This window comes from Thunnus albacares, chromosome 3 (genome assembly GCF_914725855.1).
Source record: "Thunnus albacares chromosome 3, fThuAlb1.1, whole genome shotgun sequence".
Taxonomy (NCBI): Eukaryota; Metazoa; Chordata; class Actinopteri; order Scombriformes; family Scombridae; genus Thunnus; species Thunnus albacares.
Genome location: NC_058108.1, coordinates 1210724 through 1234829, shown reverse-complemented (window position 1 = coordinate 1234829; position 24106 = coordinate 1210724). Strand labels below are relative to the sequence as shown.

At 40.9% G+C, this 24106-nt stretch overlaps 2 protein-coding genes across 5 annotated transcripts in view; both read right to left on the bottom strand.

Moving 5' to 3' along the window:
* Positions 1–779: 779 nt before the first annotated feature.
* Positions 780–10838, bottom strand: atg4da (autophagy related 4D, cysteine peptidase a). Its single transcript, XM_044345954.1, has 11 exons — positions 10460–10838; positions 7184–7466; positions 6876–6959; positions 6441–6614; positions 5590–5941; positions 5438–5502; positions 5117–5268; positions 4886–4964; positions 3408–3484; positions 3046–3165; positions 780–2151 (listed from the first exon to the last, which is right to left on the bottom strand). The coding sequence occupies exons 2-11, from the start codon at positions 7413–7415 to the stop codon at positions 1972–1974; spliced, it is 1515 nt and encodes a 504-aa protein (XP_044201889.1). The 5' UTR covers positions 7416–7466; positions 10460–10838; the 3' UTR covers positions 780–1971.
* Positions 10839–12493: 1655 nt separating this feature from the next.
* Positions 12494–24106, bottom strand: part of LOC122978675 (microtubule-associated serine/threonine-protein kinase 1-like) — a 77312-nt gene continuing 65699 nt past the window's right edge. For all 4 annotated transcript variants that reach the window (XM_044345638.1, XM_044345639.1, XM_044345640.1 and 1 more), the window contains 8 exons: positions 23335–23498; positions 21448–21692; positions 20990–21247; positions 20667–20899; positions 20083–20205; positions 19697–19833; positions 18591–18778; positions 12494–17475 (listed from right to left, as the gene is read on the bottom strand). In XM_044345638.1, coding sequence (XP_044201573.1) covers positions 15740–17475; positions 18591–18778; positions 19697–19833; positions 20083–20205; positions 20667–20899; positions 20990–21247; positions 21448–21692; positions 23335–23498 — 3084 coding nt within the window. In that variant the 3' untranslated portion in view covers positions 12494–15739. The remainder of the gene's footprint in view (positions 17476–18590; positions 18779–19696; positions 19834–20082; positions 20206–20666; positions 20900–20989; positions 21248–21447; positions 21693–23334; positions 23499–24106) is intronic.

Below are 24106 nucleotides of genomic sequence, written 5' to 3'. Positions count from 1 at the left end.
AATTCCCGTTACAATTATTCTCTCATTATCATTACAGCTGGCTCTTGTCCAATATCTACAACTATTCAATCATTAAGATAGTTATGAGCTCAATAATTAGGCTACATAATTAATGTTGTACATTAATGACAATAAAGTATAAAACACAAAGGAAAAAAGAAAAAAAATCAAATCATCCATAAAATATGACTCACTTTGAATAAGTGATAACCACAATCAAGCCACAATATTTTAAAGATAATGTATATCATATTACTATAAGATAAAATGTTTATTTCTAAGGCTTGTGTTTACAATTTCTCAGAACTTATAGAAACTTGAACACACCATGAAACCAGAGTTCAGTTTCTTTGCTGAAAACCTTCCCAGAGAATAAAGATCAGTAAATATGCTCACTAGAAAGTGCACTTCTGTGTGTACTGATACATGCATAAAATATGGTGTGGAGATCATATCTATCTAAGCATATTAATAAATTATAAACCATTACAAACTATCAAGCATATCACTGCATTGCAACAGTCGCACTACACTACTTAGTGAACTATGGACTTCTTATATGTCCAATCACCTTAATGTATAACATGAGAATAAAGTACTGAAGCCTTCTGGAGGTTTATGAGCTCCAAATATTTTTTTAAGTCAAATCATTTTCAGTTAATTTTGAAAAACATCCATTTCTAATCAGACTAGGAGGAGAGGGCTATTCTGTTCTAATGTGGAAATACTCTGAATATCATTACATTTACTAACAGACAATGCATGAGATACACGTGAAATGTGATTCCAGTGTTTGAAGTTTAATCAGGACAACAAACCAAATAACATCAGTAGTGCAACTTGCAGTAGTAGCGTTCACGTAAAAAAAGACACAAACAAAACACAATGACATCGCAACAGAAGCCAAAACTCCATCCAGCTCAGGTCTGTTTCATGAAGTTAACTGTAAAACTTTGCTGCATAAAACCGAGAACATCGACTGAAATTAAGAACACCGTCCTTGGTTTTTACTCTATAAATTTATTCAGATAACTCAACAATGCTGCTCTGTGAGTCTCAGGTTAGCAGGCGGAGATCCACATCGACCTCCGGCTGAAGCAAGAACTTCTCTTCACCGCCGGCCGGCCATCTGCAGTAACTCACTGAGCACCAGGAACGTTGTAACAGCAGATTTCTGGGAGTGTTGCATATTTTTTTATGGTGAATAATGGAGAGCAAAAGCATGTGAGAGATCAAGGATCTGGTCATGTGCGTGACTGCAACACCAGAGTGAACTTAGAGCTGTTCAAGATGCTCTTAGAAGAATTTGAAAACCTCGATGGGATGCAGTGTGACAGACTCCTAAACACACCTGTACACTTATTAAATACACCTGTACACGTATTAAAGTCAAAACAAGTGAACTACACAAACCCCACGCTCACTCACACGCAAACACACATTCATAAACCTGATAAATAAATCCAGAGAAAGAAAAATATAAAGATGTACAGCAGATGGTGTATATTACAAGTCTTCTCCATCACAGAGAACAACATCAGGCTCGTCCCTGACAAGTGAGCTCGTTAAATAGAATCAAGACCACAAATCGGCTTCAGTGTGTCCAGTTCAGACCAGGAGGAAACACAGTAGTTGGGTAGAACGTAAAGCAGTTGATTTTACTCATACGTGTCTGACTTTGGGGTCTTATAAATGTCTGAAAAAGTGAACCAAGAATACTTCGAGTACTTTAAATGTTTCTGAACATGATCCAGCCAGGAACCCCTGAACGCCTGCTAGCTTATAATACCCACGTTGGTCCACACAGAGGTGATGATAGAAGACACACAGTTTTTATTTCAGTTGACCAGGAAAGCACAAAAGCATCACGCCCACCATCAGCAGAGTCAAGTTCTTCCCTTTGAAAAGGAAATTAAGTGTCCTCTTCTGCCCCCTACAGGTGAGAGCTGAGACTACGTCCTCCTCAGTGGTTTACAGGAAGACAAACTCATCACTGTTTCTTCTGTTGTTACTCCTGCTCAGTCTGCCAGGGGGCAGGATGTGGGCTACAGGTCCACTGTGATTACTGCTGTGACCCTCTAGACCATAGTCCTGACTCTGGCCCTCTACGAAAGTAAAGATGGGGTACTTCTCCTTAGATGATGACAGAGCCTGCAAGGAAAACAAAGACAGACAGGATATAACAAGTAAAAAATGACATGAACACATCCACTGGAGTCCACCTCTACTCCAGCTTCACTGAGCAGAATGATGTTTGTTTCCACTTTCATCTGCTGAAGGAGGAAAGTTTCTCTGAGCTCACTTTAAATCTCGGTTTCAACCTTCGAGCACTTAAACAAGTGTGATGTGGAAACTTGAAGCCTCTAGTGCACAAACACAGAGTGGAGACATCTTGTGTCAACAAGTTAAAATTTTAACATGAAAAATATTTGCATATTCCTAGATTTTGGGTTTTTCAATGAAGAAGAAATAGAGGTTATTTTGAGGATTTTCAACAAGGTAAATAAAAACATATCAGATACAAGTTATTATTCAAAGTAGATGTTTTTATGTCTTAACGTTTAAACCATGTTTTCTACATTGTTTATGAGAAAGTTCAAATTTAACGAGGGTTGTAACAAACTATATCAATTAACCCATTGATTATTTTCACTTTTTTTGGTGTTTATTTATTCTATAGTATATATATATATATATATATGATGTAAAATTGTGAACAATGACATCACAATTTCCCACAGCACAAATTGACATCTGTTATTTGCTGTTTTTTTGCTAAATTAATAGTACAAATTCAAAATATATTCAATATATGATGATGTAAAACAGAAGAGAAGCTGGAAGCAGTGTGTGTTTGACACTTTGGCTTGAAAAATGACTTAAAGATGATTAAATTCAAATGTCAGCACTAAATTTAACACATGACTATAAACAAGTCATTCTTAATAGAGAAGGAGGTCGGAGCTGAATTTTTGCTGTTCTTCTGATATTAAAAGGTCATCAAACTGAGAGTCAGACAGTAAAAGCAGGATGTTAAAAACTCACCACACTAACAGCCGAACACAGAGACTCAAAGTCCTTCTTGTTGTTGGCGTAGAAGCCGATGGTGCAGCTGGGATCCATTCGGTTGAAGGGCATCTTTTTGGGAGAGCTACAGTGGAAGGACTAGAGGGTGATAAAAGATGACAAAAATTCAAACAATGCAAAAAAAATGTCAAAGTAGCAAAGTTACCAAGTTAATAACTGGATATGTTATCTTTAACTGTGCAGTCAAAACACTACTGAGTGTGAAAGTCACATTGTCTGAGTCCAATATAATCTGAGAAGAAGAGATAAAATGTTAGACGGACTAAAATCATAGTGAGTAACACAAAAATACAAAGAAGTGTGAAGACAGTGCAACCAACCTCTAGTGAGAAGTTGACTTGTGCGACGTCCACCACAGGCTGGCAGAAGTGAGGGTCCAGATACAGCAGCTGCTCGTCTGACGGACAGACAGGAGACGAATGAAATCACCACAACATTCGGAGGTAGTAACAGATGAATGACTTAGACGTGTATTTACTGTTTCACTGTTCTTAGATGTTGTTGCCACGGACACAAGAAGAACCTGTCATGGTCGAGTCGTTGATCACTGTCTCCAAGAGGAAACTACTACTGAACTAAAATGAATCCAAACAGGCTCAACTTCAAAAAGTTCACAAGTCTTGTCCATAACAAGAGTTTGTTTTCTATTCTCACTTCTTCTAATTGGTGTCTTGTTGATGGGATTCAGGGATTATAAAGAAGTAGATTTCAGGAAGTGTTTGCTTGCTTGACGGGGTCTAAACCCCCCCACAAGCAGCGGTCACATGGTCCAGGTTTGTCCCTTCACTACTCTATCACAGATACCACGAGTGTTCACGTGATTGCTGTACGGATAAGGCTTAGTGATAAAGAACATGAGGTTTAATGCTCCACCATGAGCAAACTTGTAAACAATGGACATGAAGAGGGTTAAAGTTCATGGCTCCATTGTTGGTCTGCTGAGGTTCTGTACTGAGGAAACTGTGTTATGAATATACAGGATGAGGTTTGAGTTGTTTTTGTGTACACTTGAATGTGTATTACTGTATCTACAATACATATTACAGTCACTTGGCAGGCTGTGTTTCCAGTTTTGTTCATGATTACACACATTTCACATGTCATCACCACCATACAACCAACATCAGCAATTCAAAGAGTGTTGACTTGGAGAAGTGGCTCATAAATATATGATGGAGAGCTGTGTGTTTCCGTGGGAAACTCTTCGACTGAACACAGTTAGAGGAACATGCAGAGAAACAGTGAAGTTATGTTCAAACATGACAATAATCTGTTTCAGTTTCAGTTACATATTTTTATCTGTTAAAAGTTTAAACCACCTGTTTACACAAGAAGGAAAACTCTCCAGAATGAGCCGACTGATCCTGATCGAGATGTTGATAAGATTTTTGATTCTGATTGAACCGTTTATTATGACTCCATAGAAACACAACTACAGTCGTTTGTGGTGGTTGCAGTTGGGTTGTTCCACGTCTCCTTCAGACCCCGTAGGCATCAGACTCCTGATTAACACACTGCAAACACAAGTCTTGTTTCTTTGCTGATGTTTAACTAGCTTACGTTTTCAGTCTACCAACCCCCCGACAGACGAGTTGAGCACGAGACAAACTGGAGATACAAGATTAAAAAGGGAGGAAGTAGCACAAATAGAATGTGTCCAGTGCAAGTTTATCATGTCTTGATAATACTACAAAGCACAGTTCCTGATCCTCTGTAGTCCTGGCTCCTGCATGCTGTATTCTGAGTGAAAATATTGTCCTGTCATTGTTAAAACAGCAAAAAGGAGGCTGGTTCTCACCCTGGAAGCCGATGAAGTACAGCGAATGCTTCGGTTTCCCTCCGATGATTCCAATACAACATTCCAGCTTTAGGATGTTCTGGAAATAAGCAGAACAGTTTTTTTAATAGGAGTCACAAGACAGTAGTGAAGTGTAGGCAATCATTCAGCATGAACGCAGTTAACAAGAGAAGTTTTAAAACCTTATCTTTAGTGAATACATATGGGAGGTGTGAGGCAGGACATACAGACCTTGACACATTCGATGTAAGACGGGTTCAGGGCTTCCCCTCCCAGCCGGACTGGCACCAGTATGATGACAGACTTCCAGGCTTGGCTGGACGGATCGGGGGGATTGTGGCTTAGTGACAGATCACACAGACGCACCACATCCTCCTTGTACACTAGAATGCACAGAGACACGATGAGATCAATTATTCACCAAACAAGAACACGCAAGACAACCTCAGATCAGGATCATTCCAGAGGAGCAGATGATGGAGCGAACGTACATACTGATACTGTGAACTGAACTCTCATAGGAGAAATATTTAAACACAAAGCTGATCTCACCTGTACAGTCCTGAGCCACATATACAGCCAGGTTGTGAAGCACAGACGTTTTAGCCACTGCTTTCCTGAAAAAGACATATTCAATACTCCAATCAATATTTAACTGAGTATGTAAATGATTTCAGTAAACAGAGTCTTCCGATGCCCCTTACCGTAGTATATGTGCCACTATAGAGGGGCCGTACCAGTCGCCAGCTTTCTTCCCTGAACTTTTGCCGATTCCCACCAGCTGGTGAACCCCGAAGGGTGCCGGAGGTTGATCCCCGAACCAGGTGAGCAGCTTGTGGTGGATGGGCTCCGCCTGTCTGTCCCTTGCACACTCAGGCCTCTTCTTCTGGCTGCATTTAGGGGCCTGATCACTTGGCAGAGTCTTTTCAGGGGTACTGGGTCCTCGTGGAGAGCCAAAAGAGGGGATGGGGACCCCTCCAGCCCGGGCTGGGGAGCGCGGTCGGAACACCTCAAAGTCCACATCGGTTAGCTGATGAGCATCTGGCCAAGTCCAGTCTATAGAATACACAAAGGAAAGGGTTTGGCTCTTAGTGATGAACTACAAGCAGGCTTTGATTTATTCAATCTTTAGCTTTAAACAATGAAAATGTTACAGACAGACTGAGACAAACACTGTCAGCAGATAAAAGAAACAGAAATCAAACAGTGAGAAATAGAAAATACGTAAATAAAACTAAAGACAATAAGACAGCAGTGTAAACTAATATTGTGAGTGAAACTGAGTGAATAAATCCTTCCAGCAGAGACACAAAAGTGGCCAAAAGAAGACAGGATTTAGATGATGAGAGAGGATGAAGCCAACTCATTCACTCCAATCCTTTCAATTAAAAGCAAGTAGTGTCTTTCTGCAGGGAGGATTTAATATGTGTCACACTACTGAGGATCTGTTGATCAGCATTCAGATAGTTCTCCTACTGTGTGTGTGAATTTGACTTGCGGTATATTTTTCTGGAAGAGGAAAAACAAAATGTGAGTAACAGACAAGGACACAAACCTCTGGGCATCAAATGGACCAGGAGGCCTTGTGCCAGCAGCATCTGTCCGCTGCGCAGCATGCAGCCCCAGCCGCAGTCTGTCGTCCAGGTGGAGCCCTCCAGCTGAGGAAACTCCCTCCTGTAGGTCAGCCAAATCCTGGACACAAAAGCCAGACGGAATCGCTCCACCTCGTCTGAGAGAGAGAGAGAGAGGAGGTGAAGGGATGGATGGAGAGAAAGAATAAAAGAAAGAGAGAAGCTGAAGGAAAACTGTTTGTGACGGGGAAAGCGTTTGTTTTTTCTCCAACTGCTGACAAAAACCCAGAAACCTTTCAAAAGAATTGGTTCACACCAAAATACACATTACTGCAACACCTTGCAGGAAATACACGTCTGAGTAAATCTTCTCATCAGAAGTGCTAAAGATATTTGAGATATATCTATTCTGAGCGTACCTTCACTGTTGAGCAGATAAGAGTGTCCCAGGATGGTGACTGGTGATATCTTGTTGAAGGAGGTTTTAGATTTAACAGTCCAACCTACAGACAGAGAGAAAGGAGCAAGAAAAAGCAAGTTGGAGAGAAGAATTCCCAAAGTAGTCGGGCTGTTTTAGGCTACATGCAAAAACACGCTGATCATATTTTATAAAATATAGACAAAAATATTCAATCAGCCACATGGACACACATGTAGATAAAGTTGAAAATCATGTGTTCATGTTTGCAAAGTAGCATCCACACATTCTCTCTCAAAGACAACGAACCATATTTGACGTTGTTCCACGCTGACATCAGTTTGGCTTTCAGTTTGTCCATCTCATCCGGCTCTCCGGTTGCTTCTTTGCTGGGATCTGGAGTCGTCGCCGTCCTGAGACTGAAGCTGCTCTGCTGCTCCGGGGGCTGCTGCTGCTGCTGCTGCTGCCTCCGGCCCTCCGCCAGTTCGTCCTGCATCACTCCCCCCACGTACTGCGCTGCGCTGGGGGAAACCGAGTTCATGTCTCTGAGCTCTCAGAGCTGGACGCTGGTGCTCCTCATTGCAACACACAACTGAAGGGTAAAGGAGTGAAGAGATTAGCTTCACTATTGACTGTTCGGATGGCTTTTGTTTGGCGCTACTTTGTAAATGCTATCCGTGCTAAAACATAAGGCTAGCATTGTTCTATGTTGTTGCTTATTAAAGTATTGCCTGATAAAGCTGATTCCTCTTTGTTATTTTTTCATTTTTGTCTTCTGTGTAAAAGGTCTTTGAGCTTCTGAAAAGCGCTCTATAAAGAAAATGTATTATTATTATTATAGATCTCCATTGTTGTCCAAAAACCACATTAACATGAACACCGTAGTGTAATATGAGTCAATCCCACATTAACCTTCCTGCTGATGGAAATACTACAAACACCAAATGTGGATTAATCCTCAACAGATGCACTATTTCCTCCTGTGTGAGTAACATTATTGAAAAGCTGAACTATATATTTGTGTTGTGACCAGTATGAACCACAAACGCCACAGACAGTGAAGTCACAAAGTATTGACAGATGGACAAACACAATGTTGGTTTTGGTCTTTTCACAATAAGAACAATATTAAATATTTACAGTCATCTCCTTTAAATTCAAAAGGTTGGAGTGCTAAAGTTGATCTACTACATTCTTGTTTGCACTTTTCCAGTAAGTTGTTACTGAGTAGTATGTTTGTGAGAGACAAAGTTAAATGCTGAGGTTATACATTAACTTTTACAGATACTGATTTCTTGACTGTATGTTGGAGTTTTTCAGCAGAAACCATTAAATTATTGATGTAAAGCTTCACAAAACCATCAAATCACATCATTGATTATACAGCAGAAACAAACTGTACTAATCGTAGGCTGTGAAAACCAAAAGCAAGTGCTCACTTCCTGAAAAAGTATAAATGAATGCAACATACACGTCAATGCAAACTCAAGTCATCTGCCTTCAACTACACAATTGCACAATAGAAGAAACACTGAGGAAAGCACCAGTGACTTATCCACCCTGACCTGAAACTGATGAGTAGCACTTTCAACGAGGAACATTACTACGATGTGAAGTCACTGATCAGAATATTTTTGTGGAAAAAAAAAAACATCATGTGATCAGCATTTGACGACCGGTATGTCGGGCATGTTCACGGTCTGTGAAAGTCATCTGATTATGGTGGCTGTCATCATCCATCACTGTAGATCAAAGATGTTAAAAGCTTAATGCGATTAGAGTAACCAAGTACATTTACTCAAGTACTGTACTCAGCTACAGTTTTGAGGTACTTGTACTTTACTTGAGTATTTCCATGTGATGCTACTTTCTACATGTCAGAGGGAAATATTGTACTTTCTACTCCACTACATTTATTTGACAGCTTTAGTTACTTTTCAGATGAAGATTTGACACAATGGATAATATAACAAGCTTTTAAAATACAACACATTGTTAAAGATGAAACCAGTGGTTTCCAACCTTTTTGGCTTTTGACGTCTTACAAAAAGCAGTGTGTAGTCGGGGTCACATTTCACATGTCTATGAGTTGTTAACAGCTCCACCAAATAGTGATTTTTCCCTCTAAACTTCTCACATGCTTTCATTTCAATAAATGTTCAAATGATCCAATATTTCAGCAAAAATCAAAGTTAGTGATTAATCCCATTAATCATCTCACGACCCCTCAGATTTATCTGCTGACCCTTTGGAGGGGCCCGACCCCTAGGTTGGGAACCACTGGACTAAACTAGCTAACTGTATATAAAGTAGTGTAAACTAGCTCCACCTCCAGCAGCTACAACAGTAACATGCTGCTCTAACACTGATGCTTCACTATTAATAATCTAATGATAATGATATATGTCATATACACATACGCTGGCATATAAGCACTTTAAGTCAGCATCAGTCAGAGATCCGTTCACCGACTGGTACAGAACGCTGCTGCCTATATTTTCACAGGCACTAAGAAATACAAACATATTCCTCCTGTACTTGTCAACTTACACTGGCTGCCTGTCATGTTCTGTATTGATTTTATAATTCTACTGATCACTTTTACAGTATTAAATGGCCTTGCTCCACATTACATCAAGGACTTATTGTCCCTCTATGTGCCTGGGCCTTCCTTTAGATTGGTGAATGGGGCTTGGCTGGTCATTCCCAGGTCATTCCCAGGTCATTCCCAGGTCATTCCCAGGTCTGGGCCAGTGTCCTTCGCTGTCAGAGCCCTCAGAGTCTGGAGTCTCGACAGCAGAGACTGTGGAAAACTATCAAGATCTTTAGAGTCTTTTAAATCTCTTCGTAAAACATTCTTTTATCAGAAAGCTTTTATGAATGTTTGATATATTGCTGTGTTTTATTATTCCACTCTTGACAGTTTATATTGTATAACTATAACTAATTTTATTCCTCATGTTTTATGATCTGTTTGTTTTTAAACGCTGTTTGTTAATTCTTTCTTCTTTCCTGTTAAGCACTTTGTAACTATGACAATTATTATTATAATATAATACATCAGTCAGAGGGACAAAACGAGAACTTTTACTTTAACACTACAACTACATTTTGCTGCTAATAGTTATGATGATTTTTCATGCGGGACTTTTACTTGTAATGGAGTATTTTTACATTGCTGTACTGGTATTTTTACTGAAGTAAAGGATCTGAATACTTATTCCACTGACTGCTGCTTTCTGCAGAAATGAAATGTATCTGTCACGACATAATTATGTGATTCAGCTTCAGCTGCAGGACCGCAAATAAGCCGTCAGACTGTCTGACCAACAAGCTCACAGTCATTTCAATGTACTTGTCTGGTCCCACGACGATTAAACTCTCTCTCGTTTCACAAATTGATTTTTTTGAAGAGTCGCCAATGCAGTAAGATAAAGAATATATATTTTTTCTAACACAAGTCTAACAGTACGTCTAATAATAAATACTCCAAATCTAATAATAAGTGATAGTCGTGCTCGACCACCTCGTTAAAACACCGCTACCTCGCCTAAAATTAAACCAGCTGACAACTACTGTACGTACCTGCTATAAAAGCCGGTTAAGTTGGTCGACACCTTGTAGCTGGTTGACTCATTTCGGTTATTCCGTCTGTTTTCACCAAAGTCTTCAGTCTTCACAGATAAATAAGTGTACTATTAGCTTGCTAAAGCTTGCTAACTAGACGCTAGCCCCGGCGTTAGCTAGCAAGCTTTCAAACCCACCTGACTGGAGGATTGTAATGACTTTCCAAAGAAACGAATCTGATAACTTATCCGTATGGTAAGAGTTCCTCCATTCACCAAAAGAGCTAGTTTGTACAAATTGCTGTGAAGAACATCCAGTACATAGTGGGTTTGTTTCCCCGACTGGAGAACGCTTTGACGGCTGAGAACACTCAGTTCCTGTTGTCCTTTCCTGACGCAACGTGATTGGCTGAAGTAATCACGGTGAGAATGCTGATTGGATAATATTCGAATTGTAGACAATAGTGTTGTGCTATTGGCTGATATTAACTCTTAGTTATGTAATCTGTAACCTAGGCTACGCATCACATGATACTAATTACATAAAATAAATAATAATAGTAATACATTTAATTTGTACAGCGCTTTGCATTCATGGTGAAACACAAAATGCTACAGTATTAATAACAGAACACACGACATAATAAAAATAATAATAATAAGTTGAAATGAAAAGCCTTCCTGAACAAAAAGGCTTTTAGGCCTTTTATAAAAGAGTCTAGGGTCTGTGCTGCCCTCAGATGGTTAGGAAGAATAGAAAAGTGTGTTTGTATTCAGCAACAGACTGGTGCTGAATATGTATTCCCTCAGGAAAAAGACCATAAAAACTTCCAGCAGCAGACACAGAAGCTGTTGCCCTACTAAATATCTGAACTGTACTGTTATCAAACTAGACTCACATCCCTCCTTTAATCCCTGCACTTGTCACTTTCACTATAATTCATCAAACTGGACTTAACATTGTGCATTGCATTCAACCTCTACTGTAACATAATTTAATTATTTATTGCACGACACATTTAATTTTTGCACTTGTCACCTTCATATATTTCATACACTTCATGTCTTTGTCTGTAACACAGTCCATATTTCCTTTGTAAAGTCAATATTTCATTTCTAGTTTTAAAACTATTTCAAAACTATTCCTATTCCATTCTGTAAATAGATTTTAAATCTTTCATTTAATTTTAGTGCTACTTTATTACATTGTTATTATCATTATTATTATTGGTATTATTATTATTATTACCTTAGTCTTGTTCTATTTTTATTCTTCTATGTTGCGTTTTTGTGGGAGGAAAAACAACAAGACACATTCTTTGTATATAATATTTTTTTTTAAACTCAACAGCTCTTTTCACTTAGAATACATTTTTACTGTTTACTATATTTTATTGTTGTTGTTGTTGTCAGTTGTGTTTTCTCTTACCTTCTATTTTTTTGAGTGTAATGCACCACAACACAAATTCCTTGTATGTGCAAACCTACTCGGCAATAAACCTGTTTCTGATTCTCATTAGTGTTTGTTGTGCAAATTTTTTTTTTAAATTTTTTTTTTTACACACAAGCAACAAAACTTCACTGTCAAAAATGTGTCCATCTTGTACTTTACATGTTATTGTCTGAATAAATCTTGCTAAATTGAATTTTGATAGCCTTGTTAGCATCTGAGCACTCTTCAGTCCCCAAGGAATCAGATTCATGTACCTTGTTACAGCAGCATTTTGACTTGTTATAGCAGAGAAAGCAAAGGTGACATTAATTATGGCAACGATGGAACAATTACTGCAATGCAGCAATTCATCATGTTATTGGTCACAAAATATCTGCTGTGAAAAAGGTCTTTTAAATTTTTGGTAAACTCCACATTTCTAACTGGAATGCAGCCACAATCAATGACTGATATGACATATCTATTGTTTGTGACAGTTGTGTATGATTATGTGTGTATGTGCATGTATACTGTAGACAGCAAAGTACTTACTGTGATAATATATCAGGATTGCTGCTGCGAGGTCTTGATTAGAGTACAAAGAGAGACAGAAATGGCAAATTTTGGAACAAATCTCAGAATTTTATTCCACTTACTGCACTTCAGGTGTCTGCATTTGGAATCACATCTATCACAACAAAAATGCCCCATGGTACAAATAAATACATTTTCAGTGAACAGAGAAACGTGGAATGTTTTCATAACTGGACTTTTGTGTTTATCTGTAGAATTCATATTTGTATATAGTAATATTTACTTCTTCAAAGTAACTTACAAACAATACCACCAAATGAAGATTTTTTTTGTCAAATAAAGTGCATTTATACTACTCTCTCTTGTCAATCACAAAAACAAAACAAAACAAAAAAAGAAACTCTCAAACATGTAACACTTGTATAGACACGATTGATTGGGAAAAGGCCTGAAAGTGGGCATAATAGCTGTAGAAGATTACATTACAGTTAGTTTTCTTAACCAGGTGATTAGAGCCGACCCGATGACTCGTTTTTTACATCAAGATATAAAAGAACTCCTTCCTATCAGTAGAATATATAAGACAGTATATTTAAAAATGTTAATCTCTATTCCAGAGGATAACAGTCACGTGGAGAACACAACGACAGAAAAGGAATAAATTCATGTTTCAAGTGTTCATTTGATACTGCAAATATTTTGTCATTAGAAACATAAATGCATATTTAGTAACCCTATGGCTAATAACATCCATTCTGCAGTATATCTGTGGTCTTGGCTTCATTACAGAATATCACTCCAACAGATTATTAATGAACACATGGGATCATGTTCAAAGTGGACATTTTAAACCACTGGAGGGCAGTAGAGTACCATGCCGAATAAAAAAAAACAAAACAACCCATTGATGAATGTTCTGCTTGAGACGTTCATGTTCCCTTAATGCCGTTTTCTACTAGAGGGTGTAAAATCATGAAATACATCGTGACACATTGATTGTGTTAGAATGGATTACTAACTGGATCCTTCTCAAACATTTTAATCCATTAAAATCAACTTATGTTGCATTAAAGATGTATTAAGATGCATATTTTTATATATTATTGACGGTAAAGCTGCAACGATTAATCGATCGACAGAAAATTCATCTGCTGCTGTTTTGATAACTGAATAATCGTTTCAGTCATTTTTCAAGCAAAAATTTCCCAAAATTTTCTGCTTCCAGCTTCTCATATATGACGACGTTGCTGTTTTTCTTCGTCATATATGACAGTGAATTGAATATCTTCAGGTTCTGGACATCAACATGGCCTCTAAGAAATTATGAATGCAATTTTTTCCACTATTTTTTTTTAACATTTCATAGACTAAACAGTTAATCAATAATGAAGTAATCATTAGCTGCAGTGCTAATTGACGGGTTATGTGAAAAGGTTGTATACTGCAAAGATTTATTATTCTCGCACTTTGATCTGCAGCCAGCTGACGTGAAACAACGTGCAACGGCTCCCAGCACAACTGTACACTAACTACTCAGCTCAGAAAGAGCAAATGTTGGTGACTGAACTTGAACAAGTTGAAACTGTCCTGCAGACTGAACCACATGTTAGTCTTTGAAAGTGACATTTAACGATGCATCAAAGCTGGATTAAACTGTTTAACCCGTGCTTTCTACCGTAAATGAACTAGTAGTGGTACAGTGAGAGCACAGCTGTACATGATGTGCAGAAGATTATGTACACTGGATAGTTACTAAGAATGAAGTATATGGAGATGTAGAAGATTAGTGGGAGAAGGAAACAACTTGATTCTGTTCCCTGAAAAATTTCACCTTTTCAGCACAATTCAAACACCTTCATCAGTATGTTACACAGCATTTTATATTAGAATCTTACCTACCTAACAACACAACTCATTCTGATTATAGTTGACCTTGTTTTCACAATAACAGGTTCATTGTGATATACCATGCCCATATCCACTAACCATATACCTTTGTTTGCTATTGAGCCCTTGTACGAATACATTTCTTTATGCTACATCCATGACTGCCTGCTTTCCCCGTTTTGGCTCAAGTCAACATGTGCTTTTATTTCTTCTGCCTTTACCTACTACTGTATATCCACAGAAGCAATCCTAATTGTGAGATTTGTTAATGAAGTAGGAGAGAGTAAATGTTACCGACTGCTGTTTATTTCCAGTTTGGTTGGTGTCATGACCCTTGCTGAGTCAACCGTGTTGAGTGTAATTATCCCTTGAAAAGACACATACATACTTCTTAACTCACTCACTCTCACGACACACACTCCCCAATTCACGGAAACCACAGGGGTATGGATTTAAATGCATGAATATCAGCTGCTGACACTGCTGCCTCTTGTGGCAATGTGTGAGTAGGTGTGTGTATTTGTGTGTGTGTGTGTGTGTGTGTGTGTGTGTGTAAGCAGCAGTCAGAAGCAGAGGGGGGAAAAGGGCTGTGGTAGCCCTCCTGCGAAGGGGAGATAAGCGCTGAGCCTGAGCTCTGTCAACCCTGCTTTCGTCTGCAGCAGGACGCAGCCTTCAAGAACCACCAGAAATAGACCCATGGTGGCTTCACACACACACACACACACACACACACACCCATCCCCTCTGACAGCGGGGGGCTGGACAGTGCTTGATATGACATCCGCTGACAGAGTGCCTGGTCTGGCTTTGTCGGACCGAGCACATCATCTGAGAGAAAGTAAACTGCTGGATGGAGAATAAATGAGCTTAATCATCTTAATGCTTGCTTACTCACTGTAGCCAAACTGATCCTGTGTGTCATTTGTGTTGTTTGATGCAAACATTAACGGTTCAACTGTGCCTCAGTTTATCTCCCGTTATCATTGTCTTGTCTGAGTAAAAGAAGAAAGGGCTGGTTGAAAGACAAAATAGAGCGACTGGATTTGGTATTCACAGTATTCAGCATGTTTTGATCGGTAAAGCACTTTTTGACCTTCTTGTACTATTATACATGTACAGTACATACCATATGACATGCATCCACAGAGACCCACACACATATACATCTGATAAAGTGTTCCACATTACATTAAGAGCCTTCTTATTAAATAATTCATAATAGAAAATCAACAGTTAATGCACCTTTACAGTAGATTTTTTTTTTACTCCTGGTTTTAAGTTAGAATCAGTCAATGATTGGAATCAATAAATAACATTTTATATACTCTGAAACTGGAATGTACATTGTTTTTAAGTGCTTGACTTCTGTTGCATTGTTCGTCCAAAAGAAAAAAAAAACAGGCATATTTTTTTTGAAGCTAAATCCCTTTCAGGGGCTGCATGGGGTCACATTTTCGGTGGGCTGCTACCTGTTGCAGCTTTGTCGAATGGTGAACTTGCCGGACTTTGGGTCACCACTGCAGCCCCGGCAACCACTCGACCTCCAGCGGGAGTGTCAGACCTTCCCGCTGTGCCTCCCTGCTTCTCCTCTGCTGCTTTAGTCTGCTGATCTTTGCTCTTGGCGCCCTCCAGCGAGCCAAGCTTGATTGGCCCGAGGACGCTTTTGGCGACGGTGGTCAGCTGGCTGACGAAGCTCGTCTTGTCTCCCGGGGAGACGGGGCGCGACTTACAGAGGGAGGGTCCGCAGAGGGAGGGGGTGACGGCGGTAGGGGAGGGAGAGGGAGAAGGCGAATGCTCCTCCACCACCTCCAGGCGACATTTGTCCTCCCAGTCGAGGGTTCCCCGGTAGCAGTTGACGGGTCCGAGTCCCTGCCTTACCTTGCCCAGAGAGAGCGGCTGCCCGTGCGGGGGGACGACGGGAGCGAGAACCCGAGCTGGGAGTTTGGGGCTTCTGGAGCCGAAGTCTGGAGTCCTCGATTCGCTGCTCTCAGCTCCAGCCTTTCTCAAGCTGTCCCCCATACCTGATGGTTTAAAGGTTTTGCTCATGCTCAGAGGACTTCCTGTCATGGTTGCGGTCATGCCGATGCATTTATCTGAAGGAGGAGCAGAGGTCTCGGTGAAGACAGCACAGGATAAACCAGACCTACTGGGACCACTCTTGCTGTCTCCGTCCTGCTTTGGTTCCGTTCTGCCTGCTAGCAGCTGCTCCTGGGGACTTTTACTACTTGATAACACACTTTTGGCAGCCTTGGAGTCTAGCTGTTTTGTAGTTAAGTCTGCTTGACCCTGGAGGATCTTCTCAGGCTCCTTCTGACCACAGAGACTTCCTGTTGTTTTGGTAGGAGTGCTAGGAGTTGTAGCTTTAGCGGTTTCTGCAGCTACTCTGGAGCTGTGGCCACCCTGTGAGCTAAAGGGCAGCTCACCTGTATGAGGTTTTCTTGTTAAGGATGACTGAGATACTGTTGCTCCAACTCGACTCAGTCTCTCCAGGACTGTCCCGGTCTCAGTCTCCCTCTCTTTCTCCCTCTCCCGTCCTCTCTCCCTCTCTTCCCTCTCCCTCCCGGCTAGCAGTGTTTCCCTGCTAAGCGGCGACTCCTGTCTCCCCAGTCTCCTCACAGGCTTCAGCACTCCGGTCTCCGGGGTTATGGAGGATGGCAGGGGTGCTGGATTAGGAGGCAGATTTTCCCCTTCTGTCTCCAGCAGGCTCTGGAGGCCAAGCTCACAGAGGAAGGCATCCTTACGGTACTCAGAGTGCTGCACCTCCAGGCTGTGCTTCCTCAGCGGACCCCCCAGCCCTCCCGTTGAACTGGACTGGGTCAAAGGTGAGCCCAGCTTCTCTGCTGACTGAACCCGCTTCAGAAGAGGCGAGCGAGGGGGCTCGGCACTCTTGGGTCTGGGACGGACCACCGGCGGCGAGGAGTGGAGCTTGGCAGGGAAGGACTGGGTGGTGTTGGAGCTTCCTACTGTGTGGCCTGGCAAGGGGGGAGGTGAAGACTGGGTGGGGGAAGGTGTGTGGGCGAGCGGGGATAGGGGGATGTTGCCGGCAGACTTGCAACGCGCGGAGCGATACTGGCGGTGGAGTTTAGGGGAGAGGCCGTGCAGGGAGCTGGGCCTCATGTGCTGGGAGGGAGCCGGCGAGTTTGGAGTGCTGGAGGCTGGAGAGCTGCTCTGGGATGAAGCGCCTAAAGAGACACAGAGAGAAGACGGAAGTAAGAGGACAACTCAGATATATGAAATGTGAAAGAAAAGGGTAAAAAAATGGACAGTTTTTTATTAAAATTAAATATTTCCATCAATTTAACTTCACACTGTAACATTGTCGGAATAATGATGAACAAAGATAAGGTCTTTTTTGTTCCATGCATTCTAATCTCTTGTCAAAACCTGGCGCCTACGTTACCCACAATGCAACTCGACTTGATTCGCTTGACTGCACAGATTCCAGTGTGTTATGCTAGTAGCAGCTAACGTAGCCTCGAGCTACTACTCTGAACTTCTGCCCCAACAATCATCATCATCACTTGTGGAGGTTTGGTGCAGCTCACTCTGGAGCCACAGAAGGATTCATACAACCAACACCTGGAAACACTCTGATGTGTAAAACTGGTGGAGCTTCCTTTGAACTTCTCTAATATGTAAAGAACATAATGTGACACGAGACGTTTCTTACTGTAAAACATTGAAGAACAAGTATCAGATAAAACCTGCGCAAATAAATATAGTAAAAAAAAAAAGTACAAATGAAATACAACAGAAATGGAGTAGCACATTTTCACAATAAGAATATGAATATTTATTTCTTGTAAAGATTGTAATCTTATCTTTCTTTATATAAGTTAAAAAAAAAAACACCAAACTTCATAGAAGGTGATAATTATTAGTCTTTGATCAAAGATTCCTTCATCTATTCTGAGCAGCTGGCTGCTTTATGCAAACACTCTTCAATACTTTTGTTTAAATCGCTTCAAAAAGGAAAAACAAAAGAACAATCCCACATTAAATAAAGGAAACTATTAGCTTCATGTTTACAGTTACAACACATGATCATCCATGAGTCAACATTGTATGTTTAGCTGACGTATAGTAATACCTCTTCATCATTTTATAGTGTGCATCTCTAACTGCTGACCTGGCATCAGCCCAGTAAAGTCACTTTTAGCTTTAAGGGCTTTCCAGGAAAAACATTTGATCTGTTCAGTATAAAACTTTGCAGCTTTGAAATCTTTCTCATGTGAACTGATCTTAGAGAATTTCTATTTGAATGCTTTTGTGTGTGAGTGTAGTTCCAGTGTCCTACCCAGGTATGAGGGCTCGGGGGTGGAGCGGTAGCCCTGAGTCGGGGAGCGGGCTGAGAGGCTGTGAGTCGGGGAACCAGGAAGACTCTCACTGGAGGACAGAGAGCGATTCAAAGAGGACAGGCTGCGGCTGGTGTGGAGGAGATTGGACTGCTTTGTGATCTTGCGGAACAATGAGCTTCGTTTCTTACTGCAGGATGGACAGAAGAGGAGAAGAGGCACCAATATACATTAATCTATTTAAAACACTTGACTTTAAAGGGCAATACCAAGGGTTTTATCCACAAATCATATATACTTTAAACTGATGCTGACCATTCTCCAAAGCCATTAATCACCAGTTGTGTCATTGTGAGAATCAACTGAGACACGATAATCCTTCCCAATTAACTTTCTTTAAGTTTTAAATATTGGGACATTTCAGGCTCGACTGTGAGTGTGAAACTGCATTCATGAGCTACGCTGTAAGAAAATCTGATCCAGGAAACAAACAAGGAGACAATATGAATGTTAGTTTAGTCTAAAAGGCTGCTCTGATCCAGACGAGAATTATAGCAAAGGAAGTTTAGTCTTTAAAGTCTGTAGTACAGCGAATGGAAACCAATGGCTGCATGAAATAAAAGGTTATTATTACTATATAATAATTATTACTATATAATTATGCTTTATAGAACTTTTTCACAGCAGACATTTTGACATGTCAGAACAGGAAAAGCACATGTAAATAACATTAACGATGGCTGAATTCCATTTAGTTTTTCCACCATCATGACCAGTTAACTGGAACTGAAAGTTAATGTCATCAGGTCTACTTGTGTATTTCCTGTTATGACAAGTGAAAATATCTGCTGTGAAAAAGGTTTATTATACTTTTATTTATTATTAGAATTATAATATACTCTGTAACTTAATGGGATGAAACATGCAGCACCACCGTCCCTTGAATTGGGTTTCCACTACATATAAAGACACAGTTTGTCAAAATCAGATGTATATATTTTTGTATATGATTTATTTATATTAGCATATTGAACTATATGCAAGAAAAAAAGACAAACTCCTTTACTCAGTCTGTTGGTGAACCATGAGACCAGCTACTAGCTCCTACCTGTCCTGGCCGTCCTTCCCCATGGTCCTCTTGTTTCTTCGGGCCATCTTGGACTTATAACTGGCTTTACGAGCAGGACCCACTTTGATGGAGGTGTTCTCAAAAGGTGTGGTTGTCACTGTCACCTTGTTACCGCTCTGCACAGATTAATAACAGTAAATAGTTTCAACACTGATGCTTCAGACTCTCTACAGTATCTACCAAACACTGACCTGCTAACATGTTGCTACTACGTTAGCAAAGACTTTATGTTCATAGAGCCATTAAGCAAAAAGTTACATGAGAGCTGCAAACACTTTATTCAATTACATTAATGGCCCTTCTTTGATGGAAATAGAAAAATGAGATGAAAACTTTATTAAATCTACAGTACAGCTGATTCCTACCTTGAGGATGAGCTCCACCACCTCGGTGTGGACCAGACCGTGAACAGGCTCCCCGTTGACATGAGTGATGAGGTCACCGGCACACAGACCAGATTCCTGTGCAGGTCCGCCTTCCTCCACATGCTGCCAACACACACACAGAACAGTTTGACATTCACAGTCCAGCATTAAATGTTTCCTTTATTTTGGTAATGAATAATACTAATAATGTTCAATAATTACTATAAAACAGTCAAATGAGGCTAAATACACAGTAGAGTATTCAGTTATTCAACTGATTCAATTTGTGTTCTAAAATTGAGATCATGACTCTTCAACATTATTAGATATTATAAAATCTCTACATGTGCCGCTTGTCAACCATCTATCCTTCCTTAAAATATCCCTCATCCTTCCCTGCTCTCCAATTACAATTACATTACAACTTAGACACTTTTTTTAGTTCACTGATCTATTTTTAATATTAGATTTACCCACTCTGACTTTAAAATGTTCACTAATGAGCCAAAGCACAAGCCAAACAGTCAGAACATACTGTAAGTATGATTAAGGCTGCAACTATCAGTGATTTAGGAGTTTCTTACCCAAACAATATGATGCACGCTGTAGATGTCACTGTCTCCGATGTAGACCCTGATGGCCCTGAGGGTGAAGCCGTACTTCTTTCCGGAGCGATGGATGGTGATGGGGGAGCGCAGCACGCTGACCGCCGGGCAGAAGTCTCTGCTGGGTGAAGAGTCGCGGGATGACGGGTTGGAGGAGAACGAGTGAGGAGACATGGGGCTGGCCAGCGGAGAGAAGCCGCCATGCTGCTCCACTGGAGGGAGAGGGAGAGAGTCAGCAGATACTGTATTAATGTGCCACAAACTAATATTTTTTAAAGGATTTCGTTCTATTCTTTCCTCACCTGACGGTATGATGACAGACAGGGCTGTGGCAGACGCTGACTTGATGACCTTGTTGCCGGGTCTGGAGTTTCGTTTCTCTCCGTCACCAGACAATTGCTGGTGGCGAGCCCTGCGGAGGACCAGGTCATTGGTGGCCCGGGGCCCCAGAGGATCGTACAGAGGAGTCATCACGTCCCGACCGGCTGCTGCAGGACCCGGAGATAATGTGGTGATGGCCGTGGTGACTCCCGCTGTCTCTCCTTGTCTAGGGGACTTGTCTTTGAGGATGTAGAGCCATGAGAAAATTACAGTTATTTAAGTTTAAAATAGCATTTACAGGTGAAAATAGCAACGTCAGCAAATGTCCTGCTGCCTACTGACTCAGCAGTGGCGGTCTAATAAGGTAGACACTTCCTGTGTCTCCTCCTTCCTCACTATCCTCATAACATAACCTCTGAGACGTTTGACCCTCACACACCTGCTCCGTTGATCTCTTTCAGACTGTTCCTCTGCTCCAGAAGACTCGGTGAGGTAACGTGTCCCCCATCCAGCGAGGTTCCACGGACCTTGATGGGGGTCTGGCGGGACAGGAAGTCAGGCTCACCCTCCAGGGGCGAGGCAAAACGATGCGTGTCCATCAGGGCGGAGAAGCGTCGCCGAGCACCAAGAGGAGGGCTTGCATCTCCCTCCATGTAGAGAGACTCTGAACAAGACAGCCGCTTCCTGCCAGGAACACACACAGTAAGAATACATACAGTAATAGAGTCAGATGAGGTGATAAAATTATCTTTTTCTTCAGTTATTTCTTTAATTAAATCTGTAATGAGTTGTAGTCGAAAAAGGAATCATAGCAGGAGAGATGATACAGATAATTCCTACTTGTTATTGAAAAGGGAAAATCCAATCTGTGAGGTAATACATGATGAGCCATCTTCACATAATCCAATTTTTCAATCCATTATGAATGCAGAGTGTATGAATGGATGATTTTATTTATGAATGTGGAGGGATTAATATCCTGACAGATGCTTCCTGATGATTGAGGTGAAATGGAGTTATGGGGTGTAATGGTAATGTCTCCATCAGCCATGTGTGTTACTGGGACCCAGCAGGTCGGAGTCTCTCTGAGCTGCTGCGTGACAGACGTAGCAACAGAACAGATTTATGTTTCATGAATCGAGATCCCAGGATGAGTGTAAATATTTCATTTAGGTGGGCTAAAAACTGAAACCCTGAGGTACTGTCATGTGAGGTCTCCAGCATGAATAACCACCATCAGAGTCAGACAGATGCTGCTGTATCAGCTAATTAAGTATAAAGGAACAACTTCACATGTGAGTGTACACGTAGCACTGAAACAACTTTATTCAATAGTCCTAAATCTACCAATAATTATCCCTTTCTGTAACTTAAAAGGGGACGTTTCATGCACATGGTCTGACGGCATGATGTGTAATTTATCTTCTACTGGTCCTTTATGCAGCGCCTCAGTTCAGCCTCTGTCTGAAACAGGCAGTTTTAGCTCCTGTCTCTGTTCTGATTGGCTCTCTTCCAGAAGCTGCTCCTCAGTCGACTTCCTGTGCTTTGGGAGGCTTCGTAAACAAACAGCTGAAGCATAATTTCATTTCTTCTTTTTCTTGTTCTTAACTCGAAATGGCAACCTCACAAATACACCCGTAGATGCTCAAGTCCAAATCTGATCTGAAATATACGAGTGGACAACGTGAACAACAACCTCAGCAACAAGTGCACCATTGGACGGCCATTTTTGAGCAGGTCAACAATCTGACGTCATCATGAGGAGGAAGCAGAGTAAAGGAGAGGAACTTTAGAGCAGGCTGAACTCCTCACTTTTGACTTGAAGATGCATTTTTCTTTACGTTCACCTCAGTTTTTGGAACTTTGACCATGTTTAACATAGAGATCAAACATCATAACAGTATAAACAGTAACAGAGAATCACAAAAACACGACGTGTCCCCTTTAACTGGATTTGAGTGAGACAAACATATTTGGTTTCTGTGAGACTTTCCCAGTTTCCAAACTTTGGAGAGGTGGGATCTGCTGCCTGTTTTCAACTGAGTGAGTGTGAACTCAAGTTCTTTTTATACAACAAGTGTCAAATTTGGTGTCAGAAAGCAGACAGAAAGCGGTTATTCAGGCACGCCGGGATACGTGACAACCAGGCTGTTGAAAGAAAAAAAAAAACACCTTCAGGGAACCACCACCTGAGCACTTTCAGCCCATGCTTACGCAAATATCCAGAACACCCCACCTCACTGTCAAACACATAACTAAACCACGGCTGGGCCTCTGAACCGTCTGTTCATTCCTCTCACACATTCAGTACTTCACCACCACTCACATCTCAGGGGATCCGGTCCTCCAGCTCTTGTCCCTCATGCTGAAGCTGCCCAGGCTCTCTCTCTTGGTCACCTTGTCCTCCCGCGGGCCCTTGTGCTCCCGACGGGACACGGAGGAAGTGGCTTTCTGCTCCAGCTGAGAAAGATGTTCCATGCTGCTGTACACCTGCAGGGGGACACGGGCGGATCAAGATCACCTGGTCTGGTAGTAGATGTTAACAGCTATCTATTTATTCATATATTTATTATTATTATATACAGTGTATATTTTGTTCTGTACTACTGGACAGTTGCATCTGTGTTTAAAATATACGATGAAACTCTTCCTCGAGGAGGAGGAAGAGTTTGTGACCACTGGTCCAATAATCTGACTGAACGACTTACATCCTGTCAAGTGAAACATTCTGAATCTGTGTGTTTTTACAATTTTGGCTTCAAAATCAAATTAAATATTGGCACAATATATTGGCTACTGGCAGCTTCAATCTAAAAATACCAATATCCAAACTGGCTTTTACAGCCCACGTCGTCTATGACGACTTATCACAAGATTAAATCATATTGATTGGTGCTGGTGTTTAATATTTGGATTTTATCAAGCACTGATTGTAAATACATTTTCTAGGACAACAACTCATGATGTACTACTGGTATTATCCTGAGTCTGACATGGACGGGGGTCACATGAGTGGGACCAGTTTCTTTAATGACACACTACTTCCTGTTTGATTCCTCTGTGCAAAACAAAAATCCAATTAAGGACCCGAAAAATCA

Excerpts from the sequence above, each read along its gene's own strand:
- atg4da (XM_044345954.1), bottom strand. The coding sequence starts at position 7,415 with ATGAACTCGGTTTCCCCCAGCGCAGCGCAGTACGTGGGGGGAGTGATG. Across the intron at positions 6,615-6,875 it reads TTATCTGCTCAACAGTGAAG|ACGAGGTGGAGCGATTCCGT; the intron begins GTACGCTCAGAA and ends TCTCTCTCTCAG. Across the intron at positions 5,269-5,437 it reads TGTGGCTCAGGACTGTACAG|TGTACAAGGAGGATGTGGTG; the intron begins GTGAGATCAGCT and ends TGTGCATTCTAG.